Raw genomic sequence first — 23,385 nt, forward strand, 5'->3', positions numbered from 1 at the left:
ATTGACAAATATTTAATATATATGTATTTGTTGTAAGATGAAAACCAAATAAAGAATTAAAAAAAAAAAAAAAAAAAAAGAATTATCCAAAGGTGCTCAACACAAACACTGGAGACCATGTAAAACTCAATTTGTGCTTTCCAAAGTTCATAGCAAAAGCCTTTGGCCCAAGATAAAAAATGGTCTTCAGATTATTATCTAGGTATGATCACTTCAGCACATATGAGGTGCTTGATCTGTGTCCACCTGTACCATGGAGCAGAGGACTGTCATTGATCATTCAGTTTTCCATGACTACTAATCCATTTTTTTCATGGGTGAAGGGGGGTTTAATGTAGGTTTTGATCTTATGATCCTTTCATGTTAAGGTCCCAGAGAAGAAATCGTGTACCTGCCTTGCATCTACAGAAACACACCAGTGAAAAAAGCAGATTATCTGGCTACAGTTGACGTGGATCCCAAATCTCCAACTTATTGCAAGGTACTCTCTGTCTCACTTCTGTAATTAACTCTTTTTCCTCGATCCCCACTTAAACCTCTCCTAGCATCTTTGGCTTTAGTGCTGGAATAGGTGTAAAAGGTAGGTGGAAACCTAGCTAGTCAATGATAAGCGAACACCAGGCTCTTTGACTGATGCCTCTATAACCCCCCTAGGTGATCCATCGCTTACAAGTACCCAATATCGATGATGAACTCCATCACTCTGGCTGGAATAACTGCAGCAGCTGTCATGGGGATTGCACCAAAAAACGGGACCGTCTAATCTTGCCCAGCCTCATCTCCTCACGTATCTATGTGATAGACGTGGGGACAAACCCTCGAGCTCCAAGGATTCATAAGGTATGCAGGTGTGTGATCTTCAAGAGAAGACAGAAATAGCTCTTCCTGGCCCCCACTTTGGAATATGCAAGGCTTATGAATGCTCACCTGAAAGGAAGACTAGAGAAGCTTCTAGTCCATGCTTAATGTGACTTTCCTGTGCCATCCTTTAAAAATAGCCACACTTGCCAATTTCCCTGGTGTGAATCTGAGCACTTTTGGACACAAACAAGACTCATTGTCCACCTATAGAAAAATCCAAGCTTGGGTTTCAGAGATGCCCTGATAAATGTGTGAGGAGAGGGGAGGAGTGAGTAATTTGTGTCAGGATTTGGCCCAACAGGGAGTGTAAACCACAGATCTCCTCTAATAATAGGGTGATATTTTGTACCTGAATGAAATGTGTTTTCTTCCTTTTTACCCATGTTCTTTCTTCCTCCATCAAGATGATTGAGCCTCAAGACATCTGGAAGTGCTGCCTGGCAAATCTACACACATCGCACTGCCTGGCAAGTGGAGAGATCATGATCAGCAGCATAGGGGATCCATCGGGAAATGGCAAAGGTAGCAGTATGGAGATCTGCTTAGTGGGGCAGAGAGCATGAAAATTGGGTGTTTAGGAACTGTTACATGAATTGAACATGATATGACTTATTCTGGGACTGTCCCTTTTCTTTCCCATCAGGTGGATTTATCTTGCTGGATGGAGAGACCTTTGAGGTGAAGGGGACCTGGGAGAAGGAAGGGGAGGCGGCCCCATTTGGCTATGACTACTGGTATCAGCCTCGGCATAATGTGATGATAAGCACTGAATGGGGAGCCCCTAAAGCCTTAAAAAATGGCTTCAACCCGAAAGATGTGGAGGATGGTAAGACCACTCTCAGAGAGACTAAGGATCTTAGAGGGACCAGGATAGATCTCACCAGGATCCATGTGTTTTTAGACTGTATTTATCTTCAGTAATAAGAGAAACCATTACCATTAGCCCAAAGATACATAATACATAAATGCTTTATAGGTTTTTTTTTTATTTATAAATCTTTATTCATTTTCTTATGTTACAACAAGTGATTTACATAAACTCAATAAAAACTTGAATATACACACTTGATAAACTCATATATTATTATCACAGTTAGCATTTCTTTAGAAAAATTAATATAAAGTTATATTATTATGTCAGAATTCTAAATTTATATAATTCTTATTTAATATAGTAATCCCCTACCCCCATCCCCTCCCCTCCAATCAATAATTCAGTTTTATTGCAAATTTCTTCTAATGTTGATATATTCATTCAAGTATTGATATATTATATAATAATCAGAAATGTGTTCCTACCCTAATCCCCTTTAATCAAAAATCTAATCATGGGAAAATTAATCATTCTTTACAAAAATCTGTTAATGGTCCCCAGATTTTATGAAATTTACTCACATATCCTTTTTGTGTTGCAATAGCAAGTTCCATTTTGTATATATAACATACAGAATTCCACCAGAAATTGTAATTTAACCTGTCATGTTTTTTCCAGTTGTATGTTATTTGTTGTATTGCTATTCCAGTTAAAATAAAAAGAAGTTTGTTATTACTTGACGAAATTTGGCTTCTTGCTCTCATAGTTGTTCCAAATAATATAGTATCATATGTCAAGGCTACCGGATTTTCTAACATCCTATTAATTTGAGGCCAAATTGATTTCCAGAATGATAAAATAAATGGACAAAAGAATAAAAGATGGTCTAATGTCCCGACTTCAACATGACAGTGCCAGCATCTATTAGACTTAGAGCTATCTATCTTTTGTAAACGAACAGGGGTCCAAAAAGCTCTATGCAGAAGAAAAAACCAAGTTTGTCTCATAGATGCTGACACCGTACATTTTAACCTCCAAGACCAAAGTCATGACCATTGAGATGCATTAATTTGATGCTTTATCTCAATGCTCCAAATGTCTCTAAGACCATTTTTTGGTTTTTTATTTACAAATCCAGATATTAATTTATACCACTGTGCGGCTTCATGACCTATTGAATCCATCTGGAAACACAAGAATTCCAAACTATGATAATTAGTAAGATTTTTCCATTCAGGGAACCCTGCCTGAATGGATTGCTTCAATTGCAACCATCTAAAATATTGTGATTTATTAAGATCAAATTTATGTTGCAATTGTGAAAACTCCAGCAATTTACCATTTTTATTACATCATCCAAAATACGAATACCTGCTATCATCCAATGTTTCCAGATGATTTTAAAACCGCCAACTTTGATCTTGGGGTTTAACCAAATCGTTTGAGTTGTTGATTTACTTATAGGAAACATTCAAAGTAAACAGAATAAGGAGCTTATGAACATATTCGTAATCACTTTAGAAATTTCAGAAATTACCATCTTTAAAACAAATCTAAACCTCTATATTTAAACACTAAGAACTCCAATAATAAGATTGAAAGTCCTAACCATTATTTAATCCAATACCTAAATAAGTAAGCTGAAAACACATTCCCAAAACTTCACTTACATTCCTATTGCTGTACTGAAGGAACAGATTCTTAAAGCCAGTCCTGTTGCATTCCATTTTTTCCACATCCAGGGCCGTGTATCTTAGTCAAACTCCTCCAGCCTTTAGATGCAATCAAACAGTAGACCACTATTGTTGTTAAAGCTATGAACTATTTAGATCAGTGGTTCTTAAACTTGTCCTGGGGGACCCCCAGCTAGTTAGGTTTCAAGATATCCCTAATGAATATGCATAAGGTACATTTGCATATAATAGAGGTTACAGACGTGAATGTTCCTCATGCATATTCATTAGGGAAATTTTGAAACCCGACTGGTTGGGGGTCCCCCAGGACTGGTTTAACAACCACTGATCTAGATAAATATTGAAATAAATGGAAGAAGCACTCATTCAATTCAGCGTCCTTTCAATTGAGGACAGGTTAGGCATGTTTGACGTTTAAAGGGGCAATCTTCACAGTCAATATGACTACATTTTTATTAAGAACATAGGCAAACATCAAAGATGAGTGAGGAGTGTGTGGTGTAGTGGTTCGAGCTACAGCCTCAGCACCCTCTAAGAGAATGTCGTGGGGACAGAATTTGTCCCTGCCCCATCCCCGCAGTTAACCGCGGGAAATCATCCCCTGTCATTCTTTAAAGAGAGAGAGAAGAATCAGAGTATGAATGGGCTCAGCCACTGACCCTTAAGCCTTGCATTGAAGAATGCGGATGTAGAAGGACTGAGGTTGAGATAGACACTAAGAATGACACAGGATGGTTCCTCGAGGTTTTCTGCGGAGGCAGGCATATATTCTGTCCCCATGTCATTCTCTGTGTAGGTTCAAACCCCATACTTCTCCTTGTGACCTTGGACAATTCACTTAATCCTCCACTGCCCCAGGTACATTAGATAGACTGCAACCCATTTTGAGCTCCTTTGGGAGGATGGGCTAAAAAATCAAATAAATATTTCTTACTGAATTGTTTCAGAACTTTGTCTTAAGAGACACTTGGAGTTAAGATGACGCCACTGATTTACAGTATATTTTCACCTGTTTGGCCATTGAAGAAAAATTGAAGTTGTCACTCCTGTCCTCAATTGAAAGGACACTGAATTGAGTGAAGAAACATTCTGAGGGCTTCCTTCATTTATTTCAGTATTTCAGTATTTATCCAGGTAATTCGTAGCATTAGCAGCAATTCTGGTCTATTGCCTCAGCTGTTTTACTGACTGTCTAACGATACAGGGATTTTATTTCTTGCTACCTTAGACCCAAGTGTGCAATGCACACAGCCTTCCACCTCAGTACTAGAATGGCTAGGCATGCTGACTAGGCACAGGGGTGCTCCCGTAATCACAACTGACCTGCAGAGATGTTTTGCAGGACACTATGGCCGTCACCTTCATGTTTGGGACTGGGCCAAGCACACCCGGATCCAGTCAATTGACCTCGGAGAAGGAACCATCCCACTAGAGATTCGCTTCCTACATGACCCAGATGCTTCAGAGGGTTTTGTTGGCTGTGCACTGGGTGGCTCCATCTTCCGTTTCTATAAGACGCAGGTAAGAATGCAAAGTGCCCTGTCAAATTTAATGTTTTCTTGGCACTGCCAGTCCTGAATAGGGATTGTTCTACTGAGGTTTCCTTGTGGACTGTGGAGGTGTCCTTCAGAATGTGGACCTTCCTTACACTTTATCTGTGAATACCTGTAGCTTCCAGGCTCTCAGGGTTCCATGTAGAGCTTCTGCAGCGGTGCCTAAGAGATTTTCTTGTTTCCTTGTAACCAGGAAGGAAAGTGGGCTGCAGAGAAAGTGATCCAGGTGCCAAACAAGAAGGTTGAAGGCTGGATGCTGCCAGAGATGCCAAGTAAGTGGCTTTAGACAGAAAGTTTCTCCACAGAAATCGTTTTTTTAAGACCAAGTCTTTGGTTTAGGTGAGGAGAGAGAGAGAAAAGTGACTCTGCTTCACTGAACATTTGCCAGCTGTAGTGTTACTTTCTTTTTATGCATTTGACTAAAAGGTTCAAGTTCAAGTTTAATATTTTTCTTGATTGATCGCTTAATTGTGAAAAGGGTGGGTGAGGGAGGGAGATATTTTATGAATTTAAGATGGTATATAGGAAATTTCAAGTAATGTATATGATTTAATTGATATAATACGATGAAAAAATGAATAAAGATTTGGGAAAAAAAAATTTGCTACATAGACTTTTCACACGGCTGGTGAGATGTTGCTGTATGAAGTGGTTATGAGATGATTTTAAAACTGGTAGAGGAGGGTTTAGGCCATTCAAATTGTGCTGTGACCCATCTGGAGTTGATGCGTTCTGTGGATTTCATTAGGTGCATAATGATGGATGTATTCAGTGTAGGCAAACGTTAGATGTGTCACGTCGACCATAATATTTAGTAAAATTCTGAGCTCGTAAATTTGAATCCTGGGGCTCAATAATCAGCCAGCGGTGGCAGTGAATGTTTTGCTAACTGCCCCCAGTGTTATTCCCGGGTATTCATTGTCTGGCCATGTCTGGGCTTTGGCATTAAACAGCCAGCTTCACAGAAACTGGCTTAAGTCGATATTGAAAACTTAAGTGGCTATCGGTTTCTGCATAAAGATAGGGCTGCGATTCATATGGTCCCATTTATGCAGGAAAGGGCTGCGCCCAGAAGACCTCCAGAAAGACCAGTTTTCATTTTACCCTTTAGGTACTAACCACTAATTTTCAGCGGCAATAACCGGTAATATGTCACTGAAAATGAGTAGATAGCCCTGAATAAGCGATTTAATTGGTCAGCAGCTGGTTAAATTGTTTTGAATATCGACCAGATGAATTTGAGCCCTACTTTTAGCCAAACGTAGGCACTTCATTTTTCAGCTTAATTTAGGGGCTTAAAAGTTACATAATTTTAAGCGTGCTGCTCATTTGCTTAGATTTATAAATGTGTTGAAAATCGGTGCTAAGCTCCTAACTTTTTTTCGGCTCCCCTAAATCCACCCCTGTTACCATTCTCTTTTCAGGAGTTTACATTCCTGCTCAAAATATCACTAGGCACCTCAACCCTAGGACATTTTCAAAGGCCCAGTTAGAAACATAAATCATTTGAGTATCGTCCTCTTCAATTTTAGCTTCCAAGAAGGCTTTCTGCCCTTGACTCTGCTTGAGAAGAGAGGGCAGGACAAGATCTATAGGTCCCTCCTTTTGGAACAGTTGAGGTTGGCCTTATACCAGTAGGTTGCACCAGAATGAAGGCTGTGTGCAACATCACAGGATTGCATACACAGAACTTCTGAAACCTGGACCTGCCCTTGAATTGCACAAGGACCCTTTCAGGATCCAGAGGCTTGCTTTAGACCCCTCCTGTCCTAGAGTGGTTTCCCAATTACAAACCTTGATGCCTTGCCTCACCCCATGCAGGTCTCATCACGGATATCTTGCTCTCGCTGGATGACCATTTCCTCTACTTCAGTAACTGGCTGCATGGAGATGTTCGACAATATGATATATCAGACACCAAGAATCCAAAGCTGGTGGGGCAGGTGAGCCAATTAGGTCTGGGGGAGGGACAACAGATGTCTGGAAGACCATGCATTAATATGGGATTGCTCTAGAGAAGCTTCAGACAGGCTAGAAGGCCTCTTGGTGGTGGTCATGTCCTGTAGTCTCTTATGCACAGGGGAATGGAGAACGCTGACCTTGTGTCTGGTTATGTGTTGCAGGTGTTTGTGGGAGGCAGTATTGTGAAGGGAGGACCAGTCGTTGTAGTGGGAGAGGAAGATTCCCAGCCAGAGCCTCTCATTATTAAGGTGAGTGACAGGCTCTCGATCATGCTAGAACCTAGGTTGTCAGTCTTCAAGAGTCTTCAGTGGGCCAGATTTTCAAGATAATGAGAGATATATTTTATTTATCCCAGGACAAGCAGGCAGCATATTTTTGACTGATGGGTGACGGCACCGACGGAGCCCTGGTACGGACAATTTTAGAGTGATTGCACTCTAAGAACTTAGAAAGTTCTAGTTAGGCCGCACCGCGTGTGCGCGAGTGCCTTCCCGCCCGACGAAGGCGCGCGGTCCCCAGTTTCTTAGTTTCCACGGAGCTAAGAAGACGCGTGTTTCCAACGGCTGTTGGAAATTTTTTTTATTGTTACTTGCCTTCCCGCTCACGCGTTTTTTCCTTCGAGAATTGTTCTCTTTCTTATTTTATTTAGTTTGTGTTCAAAAAAAAAAAAAATCACTTTTTTTCGATTTTTTTTTCGGTCGGCCCTGGCGGGGCCTGTTGGCACCATCGAAGCCTCGGGCTTCGATTTTGCTACGGCCGTTTTTCCCTTCATGCCCCCTTCACCGGGTTTTAAAAAGTGTCAGCGGTGTGCGCGCCCTATATCATTATCCGACCCGCACAAGTGGTGCCTGCAGTGTCTGGGTCCGGACCATAGGGCAGAGACTTGCACCCGCTGTAGTTCTCTTCAAAATAGAACTTTAAAAAATCGGCAAATACAGCAGCGGATCCTTTTCGGCACCGCTATGGAAGTTCCACCGGTATCGACTCCTGCAACTTCCTCCAAGTCGACACCGGTAGTGTCGACACCGCAAGATCCATCGCCGGTGTCGCATCCCGTAGGTAAGCCGGCTAAGAAGCCTTCCCCTACTGTTCTCGGGCCGCCAGTCGAGCATGCAGTGAGCCAAGTCCTGCAGACTGCGCGCCGGCCCCGTAAGCGCTCCGCTCCCATTGAAGTTACTGCCTCTTCATCGGCATCGACTTCGCCTGAGCGTCGAGCTGCACCGCAGGTACCAAGCAAGAAAAAAGCGGTACCGGTGCCATCGGGACCGACTCTGGATGAGCGTATTGCCTCCATCCTACAGGTCCAACTTAAGGAGCAACTGCAACAATTGCTCCCGGCTCTACTGACTCCGAACCTTCCAGTGTCGGTACCTACTGAGCCTTCGGTGCCGATTGTCGATCAGCCTCTTTTATCAGCATCGACATTATCGGCACTGCAAAAATCTATATCTATGCCTGTTCTGTCGGCAGAGCCGAAGTCGCTTCGGCGTACTGCTTACTCGGCTTCTGATCCGGTACCGTTCTCTGACACCCGTACCGCTGTGTAGTCACCAGGTACGGTATCCACACGTTCAGGGAAATCGGTACGCAAGACCAAGCATACCGAATCCTCCACTCCCCTTTCTCAGGGCCGTCTTCAATCGGTACGGGACCCTGACTTGTGGGATGACTCTGACGATCCCCTCGGTACCAAGGAAGATTATTCGTCTGATGAGGATGACCCATCGGTGCAGGATCCTGCTAGTAAGCCAGAGCACTCCTCCTTCACCAAGTTCCTAAAGGAGATGTCAGACACCCTTTTAATTCCTCTAGAATCTGACTCTAAAAAATCCAAGGCATTTCTCGATGCTTTGGATTTTGACCAACCTCCCAAAGAGTTTTTGAACTTATCCCTCCATGACATCTTGAGGGAAACTTTTTACAAAAATTTGGAAACTTCTCTAACAATTCCAGGAGCCCCTAGGAAACTGGAGTCACTTTATAAAGTGATTCCTATTCCAGGGTTTGACAAACACCAACTTCCCCATGAGTCTCTGCTGGTGGAGTCGACCCTGAAGAAATCTACGGGAGCTAGTGTATATGCCTCTGTCCCTCCTGGCAGAGAGGGCAAGGCCATGGATAAATTTGGGAAACGTCTTTACCAAAATGCGATGTTGGCCAACCGTTCAGGTAATTACGCGTTTCATTTCTCTTTTTACCTGAAACATCTCATTCAACAGGTGGCCTCTTTTCAAAAGTATATTCCGGACCGTAAACTTGCCCAGGGTTACAAAGAGCAGCGTGGGTTTGAATCCACACCCTCAGGGTGCTGAGAGTGTAGCTTTAACCACTGTCAAACCACACTCTCAAAAATTTAATAGCACAGCAAACATATAAACCATGCCACACATACAGAGACCCTCGGAAGCACAATCACGTGTTAATGAGGTTTCCTTCAAACAACCAAGTTGCATCACATTAATTGTTTTCCCTGAGAAAATCACTTTGAGGTAGGAAAAAGCCTCAGAGCCCCTCCTCCACCAACCAAACAACAAAAGTCATGAAAAAATGGAGGCTATCACGGGGTAAGATTAAATCATTGGCATAAAAAATCTCCTTGTTTGATATTTGATTAGGATAAAAGCTTTGTGCAATGCAAACCTTTAAGGTATTTGAAGGAAACTACAAAAATAACAATGCTGTAAACCAGTGCTCTTATGACTCAAATAAAGAGATAGTCATCTGGAGACCAAAGTTGAAAGCACATCACACATCATTTTGCTCATTTTTGCTTGTATGGTTTGAGCTTTAACCACTGTGCCACACTCTCCCCTTTTCAGGATAATGAGAGAGATTTCCACACTGTAGAGGTAATTGGTGTATTCATTAAGGATATACTGAAAATCTGACCCATTGGCAGCTGAGTGATTGGGAGTGAAGTGTGATGCAATGTTCAGAGGATTCTTGGACTTTTTCTAGTCCTGGATACTATGGTTTGAAATGTTACAATACATCGGGGCACATGGCCCAGGTCAGCACGCTTCTCTAAACGCCTATCATACCATTCTGTTGGAGAAGTAGACCTGCTGCCCATGACATCTTCGGTTGTGGATGCTACCAGTCTTCCTACAAATTCTCTGAAACAACAAGGATGGATTTAAATAGAGTGTGTACATTCTGAGAGAGGAGATACAATAGAGACATCTCTTCAGAGATGCACAGAAGAGCCTCTAAGGGTGGGGAAGGCGATGAATACAGGGGAAAGTTCAAGAAAGGCCTAAGATAAGCCCTGTTTATGTATCTATATAGTTAAAATATTTTTACTCAGCACTATCTACAAAGCTTACAATGCAAACAATACGAAAGATTAAACAGATGAAAAACTCACAACACAAAACCCCCTGAGGATCACGATTCTTGCAGTGGTCTGGGTCTCGCCACATCTGGGTAGGGAGAACTGACATTTTAGCCATCATGCTTCAGGGTGTGAAGAGAGCCAGAGCATGATGGCTGAAAAGTCGGTTCTATGTACCCAGATGTGGTAAGACCCAAACAGCTGCAACAATCATGACACTAGCCAAGGAAACATAAAGGCACATTTAGCCCTGAGCATCCTTAGAATTTAGGCAGCAAATGAAATATATCAGCTGGGTCTGTGACCTTGGGCAAACTGGATGGGCTTAATGGACTTATTTGCCTTCTATCCTGGGGAGTCCAGCGCTCACATTATCCCAGGACAAGCAGGCAGCTATTCTTGACTGATGGGTGACGGCACCGACGGAGCCCCGGTACGGACAATTTTAGAGTGATCTCACTCTAAGAACTTTTAGAAAGTTCTAGCTCGGCCGCACCGCGCACGCGCGAGTGCCTTCCCGCCCGACAGAGGCGCGCGGTCCCTCAGTTTCTTAGTTTCCGCGGAGCTAAGAAGACGCGTTTTCAACGGCTGTTGAAATTTTTTTATAACTTGCCTTCCCGCTCGCGTAAACTTTTGACTTTATTACTTTCTTTTATTACTTTACTTTTATTTTGGTAAAAAAAAAAAAAAAAAAAACTTCTTTTTTCTTCAATTTCGGTTTTTCCCCGGCGGGGCCTTCTGCCACCATCGAAGCCTCGGCCTTCGATTTGGCGGAAGCCGTTTTCCCTTTCATGCCCCCTCAACCGGGTTTTAAAAAGTGCCAGCGGTGTGCTAGGCCTATATCTCTCACGGACCCACACAACTGGTGCTTGCAGTGTTTGGGTCCTGAGCATCAGGCCTCTTCTTGCACCCGCTGTGCTACTTTAAAGAAAAGAACATTAAAAAATCGCTTAATTCAACAGCGTTTGTTATTCGGTGCCGAGATGTCCGACCCCGTTCCTTCGACTCCGGCTTCGGCACCGCTTCAGTCGGCACCCTCGTCTTCGACGCCGCGTGATTCCACACCGGCATCCCAACAGTCAGGTAAGCCGGCTAAGAAGCCTTCCCCGCTGGAACGTCTTCCGGCCTCGAGTGCAGTGAGCCCAGTCCTGCCGCCGGTTAGACGCCAGCGGAAGCGCTCCGCCCCTATTGAGGTGAGTCCCTCGACATCGGGCTCCTCATCTCCGGGGCGTAGAGCGGCACCGCAGGTACCGCAGAAGAAAAAAGCGGTACCGGTGCCATCCCTCGATGACCGCATTACGGCCATCCTTCATGTGCAGCTTAAGGAGCAATTAGAACGACTCCTTCCTGCTATAATGACACCGAACCTTCCGGTGCCAGTCCGCACCGAGCCATCGGTACCGGTTGTACATCAACCCGTGTCGGTACCGGTTGTCGAACCTGTTTTACCTGCTTCTACTGTCTCGATACCGCTTCACCTAACTTCATCGGTATCGATGCCAGTCCTTGCACCGGAGCCGACAGCTCACCATCAATCGGTACAGACTTCGGCACCGGTGCGACCGATAACATCGCCTGACTCGGTATCGATGAGGTCGGGTAAGTCGGTACGCAAAACCCGACACATGCAAACATCGACACCTGAGTCTCGGGACCATTCTTCCCATGTCAGAGACCCTGATCTGTGGGGGGACTCAGAGGAACCCTTTCTTTCTGAAGGAGAATGTTCCTCAGAGGAGGAGGATTCGGCTCTCCCTGACCCATCCTCCAAGCAGACCACTTCCTCTTTCTCCAATTTCTTGAAAGAGATGTGTGAGTCTTTGTCCATTCCTTTGGAGGCTGAATCCAAAAAGTCTAAAGCTTTTTTGGATGCCCTTGATTTTGATCAGCCTCCAAAGGAATTTTTGAAGCTTCCCCTTCATGACATCTTGAGGGAAACTTTCTATAAAAATTTAGAGACTCCTTTAACTGTTCCAGGGGCCCCACGTAAACTGGATTCTCTATACAAGGTAATTCCCATTCCTGGGTTCGACAAGCCTCAACTTCCACACGAATCCTTATTTGTCGAATCCACCCTTAAAAAGACTTCAGGAGCCAGTGTATATGCATCTGTCCCTCCTGGCAGAGAAGGAAGGGCCATGGATAAATTCGGTAAGAGGCTCTACCAAAACGCTATGTTAGCAAATAGAGCTAGTAATTATGCTTTTCATTTTTCTTTTTATTTAAAGCATCTCCTTACCACCATGGCTTCCTTCGAGAAGTATCTTCCTTCAAGAAAACATCCATCTTTTCACTCCTGCTTGTCGTCTCTATTCCAACTTCGTAAGTTTATGGTTAGGTCCATATATGACACCTTTGAACTTACATCCAGAGCGACAGCTATGTCGGTGGCTATGCGCCGTTTGGCCTGGCTTCGGGTATCCGAGCTTGATGTTAACCATCAAGATCGGTTAGCCAACGCCCCATGCCTAGGGGATGAGCTCTTTGGGGATTCCATGGACTCTACCACCCAAAAGCTCTCGGCTCATGAGACGCGCTGGGATACCCTGCTCAAGAATAAAAAGAAGCCTCCTCCACCGAGACCATACAGGCAGCAATCGGCTTATCAACGCCGTTTCACAGCCCGTCCATTGCCTACCACTGCTCAACAACCTCGACGTCAGAGGCAACAGCAACGTCAGCCTCCCCGACAGCAGCAACAGCAGCAACCTGCGAAACAACCTCCTCAGCAGAAGTCACAGCCCTTTTGACTTCTTTCTCCGCAGTATAGCCAGTATCCCTGTTCCTGTTCTCCTGCCTCAACCAATAGGAGGTCGACTTTCTCTGTTCTTCAGCCGGTGGGAAGTAATCACTTCGGACCAATGGGTCCTCAACATCATCCGCCACGGCTACTCTCTCAACTTTCAGACTCTCCCACCTCAAAGCCTGCCAAAAGAGTCTGCTTTGAACAGTCCTCAATCAGCCCTCCTTATTCAGGAGGTCCAATCCCTCCTCCTTCTGAACGCTATAGAGGAAGTTCCTCTAGATCAAAAGGGGCAGGGATTCTACTCCCGTTACTTTCTAGTTCCCAAAAAGACAGGAGATCTCAGACCCATCCTGGACCTTCGCGATCTCAACATTCATCTAGTAAAAGAAAAATTCAAGATGCTTTCTTTAGCCATACTTTATCCCCTTCTAAATCAAAACGACTGGCTATGCTCCCTCGATCTCAAAGAGGCTTACACTCACATACCGATCAATGTAACCTCAAGACCATATCTCCGATTCATGATCAATCATTGTCATTACCAGTACAAGGTGCTGCCCTTCGGTCTTGCCTCATCTCCAAGGGTATTCACCAAATGTCTCATTGTGGTGGCGGCTTTTCTGCGCTCTCACCACCTGCAGGTATTTCCTTACCTGGACGATTGGTTGATCAAAGACACTTCTGCCCAAGCGGTCCTTCTGGCCACCAACCAAACCATCCAGTTTCTGCAACTTCTGGGATTCGAGATCAATCTACCCAAATCTCATATCATTCCCACTCAGAGACTTCAATTCATTGGAGCGATCCTGGACACACTCCTCATGAGAGCTTTCCTGCCATCCAATCGGCTTCAGACCCTTCAGTCTCTATGTCACCAGGTACTTCCTCTGCCGTCCATCTCAGCAAGACAAATGATGGTGCTCTTGGGACACATGGCATCCACAGTTCATGTCACACCTCATGCCCGTCTTCACCTGCGCACTCCTCAATGGACCCTTGCGACCCAGTGGTCCCAAGCGTCGGACTCTTGCTCACGACACATATCTGTGACATCATCTCTTCGTCAGTCTCTGCAATGGTGGTTGGTATCCTCAAATCTATCCAGAGGTCTTCTGTTCCATCAGCCTCCTCATCAACTAGTCATCACCACCGACGCCTCTCTGTACGCATGGGGAGCTCACTTGAACGAGTTCCAGACTCAGGGTCTTTGGTCAGCCCAGGAAAAGAAGCATCAAATCAATTTCCTGGAACTCAGAGCGATGTTTTACGCCCTCAAGGCCTTTCAACACCTTCTCTTTCCTCAGGTCCTTCTGTTGTGCACAGACAATCAGGTTGCGATGTACTACATCAACAAACAGGGTGGGACAGGCTCTCGCCTGTTATGCCAGGAAGCCCAGAAGATCTGGAATTGGGCCATAGATCATCATCTCTTCCTGAAAGCTATTTACATTCAGGGGAAACAGAATTCATTAGCGGACAAACTCAGCAGAATTCTCCAGCCTCACGAGTGGACACTCGACCCTGTAACTCTACAGTCTATCTTCACTCAATGGGGCACTCCTCAGATAGACCTCTTTGCAGCTCCTCACAATCACCAGCTGCCCCGTTTCTGCTCAAGACTTTACTCTCCACACCGTCTCACAGCAGATGCTTTTCTCCTCGACTGGTCGAATCTGTTCCTGTACGCCTTCCCTCCTCTACCTCTCATGTTGAGAACCTTGTTCAAGCTCAAGAGGGAACGAGCCACCATGATTCTGATTGCTCCGAGGTGGCCCAGGCAACATTGGTTCTCCCTTCTACTTCAACTCAGTTCCAGGGAACCTTTTCTTCTTCCTCTGTTTCCTTCTCTGCTTACGCAACAGCAGGGAACCCTTCTGCATCCCAACCTCCAGTCTCTACACCTGATGGCTTGGTATCTCTCGGGCTGAACTCGACTGATACTCTTTTGTCTCAGCCCGTTCGTTCCATTCTGGATGCCTCCAGGAAACCAGCCACTCTACAATGTTACCATCAAAAGTGGACGAGGTTTTCTTCCTGGTGTCTTCTTCATCATCTTGATCCCACTTCCCTAGCGGTGGAGACGTTGTTGGATTATCTTCTTTCTTTGTCTGATTCTGGCCTGAAGTCCTCTTCCATCAGGGTCCACCTCAGTGCCATTGCAGCTTTTCATGAGCCAGTCCATGGAAAACTTCTTTCAGCTCATCCCCTGGTATCCAGGTTCATGCGTGGGCTTTTCAATGTGAAACCACCTCTTAAAGCCCCTCCGGTTATCTGGGATCTCAATGTGGTTCTTTCCGCTTTAATGAAACCTCCATTTGAACCTTTAGCTACCTCTCCTTTCAAATTTCTCACTTGGAAGGTGCTTTTTCTTATTGCCATTACCTCTGCCAGGAGGGTCAGTGAGCTTCATGCACTGGTTGCAGATCCACCTTTTACGGTTTTTCACCATGACAAGGTGGTTCTGCGTACACATCCAAAGTTTCTCCCCAAGGTTGTTTCTGAATTTCATCTCAACCAATCCATTGTTTTACCTGTTTTCTTTCCAAAACCTCATTCTCATTCTGGGGAACAAGCTCTGCATACTTTGGATTGTAAAAGGGCTCTTGCTTACTATCTGGAGCGTACGAAACCCCACAGATCAGTTCCCCAACTCTTTCTGTCCTTTGATCCGAATAAATTGGGACGTCCTGTTTCTAAACGTACGTTGTCTAATTGGCTTGCAGCGTGCATTTCATTCTGTTATGCTCAGACCGGACTGACACTGGAAGGTTCTGTCACAGCCCATAAAGTCAGAGCAATGGCAGCATCTGTAGCTTTCCTCCGTTCCACTCCTATTGAGGAAATCTGCAAGGCTGCTACTTGGTCCTCAGTTCACACTTTTACATCTCATTATTGTCTGGATACATTCTCCAGAAGGGATGGTCACTTCGGCCAATCTGTTTTGCAAAATTTGTTTTCCTAATGGCCAACCTTCCCTCCATCCCTCTTTTTGTTAGCTTGGAGGTCACCCATCAGTCAAGAATAGCTGCCTGCTTGTCCTGGGATAAAGCACAGTTACTTACCGTAACAGGTGTTATCCAGGGACAGCAGGCAGATATTCTTGCGTCCCACCCACCTCCCCGGGTTGGCTTCTTAGCTGGCTTATACTAACTGAGGGACCGCGCGCCTCTGTCGGGCGGGAAGGCACTCGCGCGTGCGCGGTGCGGCCGAGCTAGAACTTTCTAAAAGTTCTTAGAGTGAGATCACTCTAAAATTGTCCGTACCGGGGCTCCGTCGGTGCCGTCACCCATCAGTCAAGAATATCTGCCTGCTGTCCCTGGATAACACCTGTTACGGTAAGTAACTGTGCTTTCCTGCTGCTGTTAGCATTGACTGTGCAGGATCAATCTGTACTAGTCTGGCTTGTTTAGTTTTACAGTGGGTGAGTATATAAGGTGCTGCCTTTTCCTAGGTACACCCTTGTGCAATTTCTGGATTGTTTTTCATATAGATGCTGGGGGTGTCAAAAAATGACTGGCCCCCAGGTGTCACATATGCTAGGTATGCCACAGCTACAGGGAGCTACACCTCTGAAATGACTCAGGTTTTCTTGTTTTTTATACAGGGAACGGAGGTACAGGGTGCAGCACAGATGATCCAGTTGAGTTTGGATGGGAAAAGGCTGTACGCTTCGACCTCCCTCTACAGCGGTTGGGACAAACAGTTCTACCCAGAACTTATCAAGTAAGATAATGTGTACTGCACCAACATGTGTAGGATGAAATTGAGAGTCTAGGAGAAACTTAACGTGGTCTCTCTCTGACTAATTGTAGGCATGGCTCAGTCATGGTGCAGATTGACGTGGACACTGAGAAAGGAGGCCTGGTGATTAATAAGAATTTCATGGTGGATTTTGGAAAAGAACCTGAAGGCCCAGTACTGGCCCATGAGATTCGCTACCCCGGGGGGGACTGCTCCTCTGATATCTGGATCTAAAGTGCACAGCTGTGGGAAGATTTAAGTGGTTTCAAACTTTGCTTTAATGACTTTTATTTTCTGTGCACTCTTACTCAGGAAGTTCCTTCTGTGGCATTTCACTATTGTAATGTCAGGTGCACCATCGATTATACAATTAGCTGCTAGGATCACATTCCTTGTGGCTTCATGGTGCCTTTTGCAGGTCTCCTTTTAAACCTCCTGCTAGAAATCAAGTGAGCAGGCAGCAGTCCAGAGAAAGTGAGTACTAGAGCACTTAATTACAATTAAAAAATCTTTCTAACTAGAGATAATAAACTCTTCTGCTACCTATGTTTGATGTCTTGTCTGAAATTTAAGCAGAAAACTACCAGCTGGAGGAAATCTGGTGCTTTCCAGTTCGTACACAGACTTAGAGATGGTATTATTATACGGTTACCAGATTTCCTCTTAAAAAAAACAACAACACAAGAGGACCCCTAGCCCCACCCCTGTCCTGTCGGTGAAGCCTGCGGTAGCAGGCAGAATGCAGGCAGAACAATGGATTGGTTAAGATGAAACTTAGAAACCATCTTCGGTCTCTAAATCTCCACGCTGAAAGTTTGCATACCAACTTCTTCACTGTGGCGAATGATGGACATTTGTCACTCAATGTTTGCATCATACATTCATGGATTTCCTTTGGAGTTTTCTTTTGCAGGAATAGGAACTTCATGATGGCTCGGAGTTCCACACTTGAAAATTCCACATTTCGCTGACATGGCTTAATCAATGATCTGAAATCATGTCAAAACATAGCATTATGATTCTGCAAATCATAGCACTTTGCAAAATAAAATAACACTCTTTTCTGCTACAGTGGCAAAAGAACACTCCGAATTTAGGAAGCTTGTTGGACAGCGAACTTTTCAGCACCCCCCCGTATGTTATATGTGGCTTATATCCCGCCAAATCTTCGCAAAGTGGAGTTCCAGGCAGGTTACAGATTGCATAAACTTTACAAAGTCTTGTATTATAGAGACCCCCTGTTACAGATAAGCAACTGCAGATTTTTGAATTCAGATTAAGTTAAAGTTAACATATGGCTCCAGAAAAAGGAGGACGGATTGAGACATCTGGGTTTTACTTCTATTGAAAGCAATGGAAGTAAGGAAGACAGATTGAGACATCTGAGTTTTACTTGCCTTGAAAGTAATGGAAGTAAAACCTGAATGTCTCAATCCGTCCTCCTTTTTCTGGAGCTATATGGTAACCCTAGATTAAGTCTTTGCCTCCACCAACTCCACTGCGAGGCCATTCCATTCAACCACCCTTTTCAAAAATAAATATTTTCTCAGATTATTCCTGGGTCTGTCCTCTTTAGTCTTCATCCTATAACCCCTTGTTCCAGAGCTTCCTTTCATTTGAGATTCATCACCTGTGCATTGACAGCAGAGATGTTTATCATATCTCCCCTCTACCACTTCCAACGTATATAAATCTGTCACCATGTGATTTATCATAAAAGATCACTGGCCATTTTAGTAGTCACCCCCTGGACTGCTTCCATCCTGATCCTGTATCCAGTTTTTTTGAAGGTGTGGTCTCCAGAATTATACACAATATTCTTTTTTTTTTTCCAATTCTTTATTCATTTTTCCATCTTATACCAAGTGAACAATATTACATCATTTAATTCCTATACATCACTTGAAAATTATTCCATATTATTTATTTCAATACATATTTTAAATCCCTCCCACACCCACCCTCTTCACAAATAATGCAAATCAAATGTATCATACATGTAATGTGTTCAAAATAATAATAAACCAATAATGAATCGATATATCCCCCCTTCCCCATTATTCTAATTATACTTTAGTGTATAAAGGTGCCTATTCATTACAATATGTTATCAATGGTCCCCAAATTTTTTTGAAATTGTTATAATTTCCTTTTTGCATGGCAATTGTCCTTTCCATTTTGTATATATGGCATAATGAGTTCCACCAGAAGGTGTAATTGAGTCTGGTATAATCTTTCCAATTTCTAGTAATATGCTGAATGGCAACACAATATTCTTAATGAGCTTTCACCAGAGACATCATCACCTCCTTTTTCCTACTGGTCATTCCTTTCCTTATGCTCCTAAGCATCCTTCTGGCTTTTGCCATCATTTTTTCTACCTGTTTTGCCGATTTACTGGCCATCATAGATACCTGGTAAGAGCATCTCCAGTGCCAACCTGTGGAACACTGCTCTCTCCCTATCTTTACTGCTGATGTACTTAATTTTTATCATTTACTGTAGGTATAATTAATTTTTATCAGTTACTGAATGTTGTATATAAGTTCTCTGTAGACAGCAGGGGAATATAATCACACTTGTTAGTGAATTCCTTAGACTGATCCTGTTTGTCGGTGCTCTCCCATAGCAAAAGTAAGCCTTTGGCTTACTGAGCATGTGCAGGAATTTCCCGCCTTCAGTGGCCCCTCCACTTGAAACTCAGTTTTGTCTCTAGCTGAAGCAGTCATATATACATATCTTAGAGAGGAAGTGTGACTATATTCCCTTGCTATCTACGGAGAACCCCTGTTACAGGTAAGCAACTGCACTTTCTCTAGAGACAAGCAGGGGAGATGTAGTCACACTTGTTGGTGAGTCCTTAGCTACTTGTTGTAGAAAGGGGTGGTGGTGATATATTAAGGAGAAAAATAGAGTGGTGAGGACAGAAAATTGGAAAGTCACAACTGATATCATGTCTTGATGTAAACCGGAAAGGAGTTGCAAAGTAGGGACTGAGGACGGAGATGCTCCGTAAAAGGGTCCACGTGGAGGCCACTGAAGTTGTTTGGAAGTGGTGTGTAGGTTAATCTTTTGAAGAAGTGATGGACGTGTTAAGAACAGAAATCCAGAGAATGGGAAAAAAATGATATGGAAACAGTAGTGGAATCTGCTCTTTCTGTTCTGAGGCTCCTCGATATGAGTTAATGATGAACTCCCAGGTTGACTGCTGGTCTGTACCGCCCAATGAGCGCATAGGTCAGCGCAGAGCTAGTGGCTGTGAATAGTATACCTATGTAATTGAAAGGTAGTTTGGACACAATCACATTTTAGCATGTAGGTCTATGGAATTCCATCCTCTTGAGCTTTAACAAATGACATTTCTGGTCCATAAACAGTTAATAAATATGCAAATTAAAAATGTAGTGTATACACACAGAATAAAAATGACAGCGTGTGCAGGTTTAGAGGACTTCTGTCCCACTAGTCCTGCTCCCTTCTAGAAGGCTAAGCAGAATAAAATAATCATGCAGATGATATGGTATATGATTTAACACAGGTGGCAATTATGCTCATTAAGCCCCCTGGTACACAGCACCACAACAGAGAAATGACAGCCCGTCTGTATGCCTAGGGTTACCAGACGTCCGGACGGCTTTTCAAAACCTGGTACTTTGTCTGGGTTTTGAAAAGCTGGTGAGGTCAGGGCCGGAGCTGGAGTGCTTCTGGTAACCCTATGTATGCCGATAATATAAAGATGGTGGCATAGACCCATGCTGAAAAGATTTGAGCACCTAAAATTGAAAATCCATGCATGGTGCTGATTATACTTCCCCCACCCCCTGCAGTGCCAAACCTCAGCCCCAGGGAGGGAGGGGGGTACAGGAAGCCTACAAGCAGTTATGATATTTAGCTTTTTTTTTTTGTATACTGCTGATGATCTGCCACAGAAGAAGGCCTGTTATGTGCCATCAATTTCCTCTGAGTGAGAGAAAGGGATTGGAGAAATTAGTAGTTAATCCAATGGATTCTTTTTGTTTTGTTTCATTTCTACATATTATCTTTAAGAGTGGACTAACACGGCTGCCACACCATTTCTCTTCTTAATTTTCTAAATAAAGATTATGCATTTGGGGATCTACTACAGTTAGAACATTACATTACATTAGGGATTTCTATTCTGCCATTACCTTGCAGTGCAAGGCGGATTACAAAAGAATTATCAAGGAAGTATTACAACAAGAACTTACCAAAAAAAAAAAAAAGAAATTTGGTCATTTTCAAAGAGAGTAAAAAATGAGTATGGTTATTTGTTTGGAGTAGTTGGCTTAGAACATTTTTCAAAGGCACTGAAGACAGGAATACTTACGGCCTCTTTTACAAAGTCGTGCTAAGGCCTTGAAGCCCTTAGAGATTTAAAGAGCTTTGGGGTTGTTGCTGTGCGGCTATGTAAAAGAGGCTGTAAATAGGATAGATTATCCTTATAGTTTCTTTATGCTTTTCTTCTTTAGCAAGTAATAATTTTTCTCATAATTAGGGTTTGATAGATTGATATGTATATTCTTTTTTTCCCTGAAAATTTTTTTATAGTGATATTCATTTTCTTTATGTCATTTTTGTGATTGTTTATTCAATTGAAAATCAAATAACTATGCAGGGAAATATCAAAAAAAAAGGAAAGAAAAACTCTTGCACCAAAACCAAGGTTAGCAAAAGCCAAGCAGAGAAGACCACGCCATCAAACTGTTTCTGGTTCCACTTTACATGTGTACCCCATTAAAGAACATCTTAGTTTGACGGTGTGGTCTTCTCTGCTTGGTTTTTATGTACCTGTCAATACATCATTCACACCTGCCACTACTATATACAGAATCCCGACATTCTCTTTGCCTCTCATGCATCCACTATTTATTTATTTATTTCAATTTTTATCCCGTTCTCCCAGAAGCTCAGAAAGGGAGACAAGTAGACATTCACAATCGTTTGAAAACAGACTAGTCATGACAACAAATAGGTTACAGTAGACAATAACAGAGCTTATTCTAGAGACCAGACTGGTCATAGCGAAGAGTACTAGGAGAAGTATATTGAGGAGGCAGTTTTTAATGGCCCGATTGGCGGAAGAGGAAGGTCTTTACTGCTCTGCGGAAGGTCATTAGTGAGTCTAGTGACCTGATCTGTGTGGGTAGTCGGTTCCATAGATGAAGTAGGAAATGGCTGTTTTGTACGCCGTACTCATTCGGAGGGATCTCCCTGAAGGAATGCTGAGTCTTTGTTCTGCTTTGGAGCGGAGGGGGAGATTAGGGGTGTATAGGTGTAGCTTGGATGCTATGTAGGCTGGGGGTTATTGGTAGAATCTCTTGTGTGTCATGACCAGGGCTTTGAAGATGCATCGCTTTTTGACTGGTAACCAGTGAGCTGCATAGAGCACTGGAGTAATGGGGTCATGGTAGCTGAGGTTGTATAGGAGTCGAATTGCTGAGTTCTGGACTTTTTGGATCTCTTGCAGCGATCCCATTGAATAGGGAGTTGCAGTAGTCTAGTCTAGAAAGTACGTAGGCATATAGTAGTTGGGCTAAGTCTGTTTCTGGGAGGTAGAGTTTGATCCTTCACAGTTGGCATAGGTAGTCCTGCACAGTATTGCCTCCAGAACTATAGGGATGAGCAAGTCCCATTATGAATCCAAACATTGTGTCTTAAGTAGGGCAACCACTGCTGGGCAGGGAACCCCAATAGGACAGCTCAGAGCCCATCATAAAGAGAATGAACCACACATAAGAGATGCAGGATTTCTGAGGAGGTTAAGGCCTAAAGGGAGCAGGGGCTACAGGGATCGGACGAGCTCCACCTGACCAGAAGAGGGAAGAATATCTTCAGTAAATGACTGGCTCATCTGCTCCAGAGGGATTTAAAATAGGTGAGTTGGGGGAGGGAACCCATTCTCATCCTGGTGTGGTAAGTAACCATCCCAGTATGATAAGTAACTACTCCATTACTGAGTCTGAGGTAAGTACTTACATTGCAGTCAGTACTGCAGGGGACAGACCAACTCAAAAGGGACAAACTAACTCAAACAGGGAAATAAAGGGCAAACTAAGTCAAGCGGGAAAATCTCCACGCAGACCGGGCAAACACGAAGTATGGAAGGCTATGTACATTAATGCCCGCAGTTTAGGCAATAAAATACTGGAATTAGAGACGGAAATGAGTAGTGCCGACTTAGATGTGGTGGCAATATCTGAAACTTGGTTCACGGATTCCCAAGGATGGGATATGGCTATACCAGGTTATAACTTACTCCACCGAGACAGAGAAGGCAAAAACGGAGTAGGGGTAGCACTATATATCAAGGAAGAAATCAAAGTTACCAGAATCACAGGTGTCAAGTTTACAGGGGAGTCCCTCTGGATGAACCTTGCCAGGGGAGGTGGCAAATGCCTGTATCTGGGCATTGTATACAGACCTCTGAAACAACAAGACGACATAGACAAAGAATTCATTGAAGACATCGAAACCATCACTTGCGTGGAGACACTGTACTGTTAGGGGACTTCAACATGCCAGATATAAACTGGAACAAACTTTCAGCTACGTCTAGCAGCAGCAAAAGGCTACTAACCTTATACAGGGAGCACGACTCAAACAAATGGTACTGGAGCCCACCAGGGATCAGGCGATTCTGGACCTGATACTCACCAATG

The 23,385-nt window shown here is 43.7% G+C and overlaps 1 protein-coding gene across 2 annotated transcripts in view; it reads left to right on the forward strand.

The window, feature by feature from the left end:
• Nucleotides 1-17,251, forward strand: part of LOC117350831 (methanethiol oxidase-like) — a 41,195-nt gene extending 23,944 nt beyond the window's left edge. For both annotated transcript variants that reach the window (XM_033925484.1, XM_033925483.1), the window contains exons 3-12: nucleotides 369-481; nucleotides 655-840; nucleotides 1,266-1,383; nucleotides 1,505-1,687; nucleotides 4,712-4,890; nucleotides 5,116-5,194; nucleotides 6,744-6,865; nucleotides 7,046-7,132; nucleotides 16,569-16,687; nucleotides 16,777-17,251. In XM_033925484.1, the coding sequence (XP_033781375.1) occupies nucleotides 369-481; nucleotides 655-840; nucleotides 1,266-1,383; nucleotides 1,505-1,687; nucleotides 4,712-4,890; nucleotides 5,116-5,194; nucleotides 6,744-6,865; nucleotides 7,046-7,132; nucleotides 16,569-16,687; nucleotides 16,777-16,939 (1,349 nt within the window). In that variant the 3' untranslated portion in view covers nucleotides 16,940-17,251. The remainder of the gene's footprint in view (nucleotides 1-368; nucleotides 482-654; nucleotides 841-1,265; nucleotides 1,384-1,504; nucleotides 1,688-4,711; nucleotides 4,891-5,115; nucleotides 5,195-6,743; nucleotides 6,866-7,045; nucleotides 7,133-16,568; nucleotides 16,688-16,776) is intronic.
• Nucleotides 17,252-23,385: the final 6,134 nt, after the last annotated feature.

Source organism: Geotrypetes seraphini, chromosome 16, assembly GCF_902459505.1.
Source record: "Geotrypetes seraphini chromosome 16, aGeoSer1.1, whole genome shotgun sequence".
Classification (NCBI taxonomy): domain Eukaryota; kingdom Metazoa; phylum Chordata; class Amphibia; order Gymnophiona; family Dermophiidae; genus Geotrypetes; species Geotrypetes seraphini.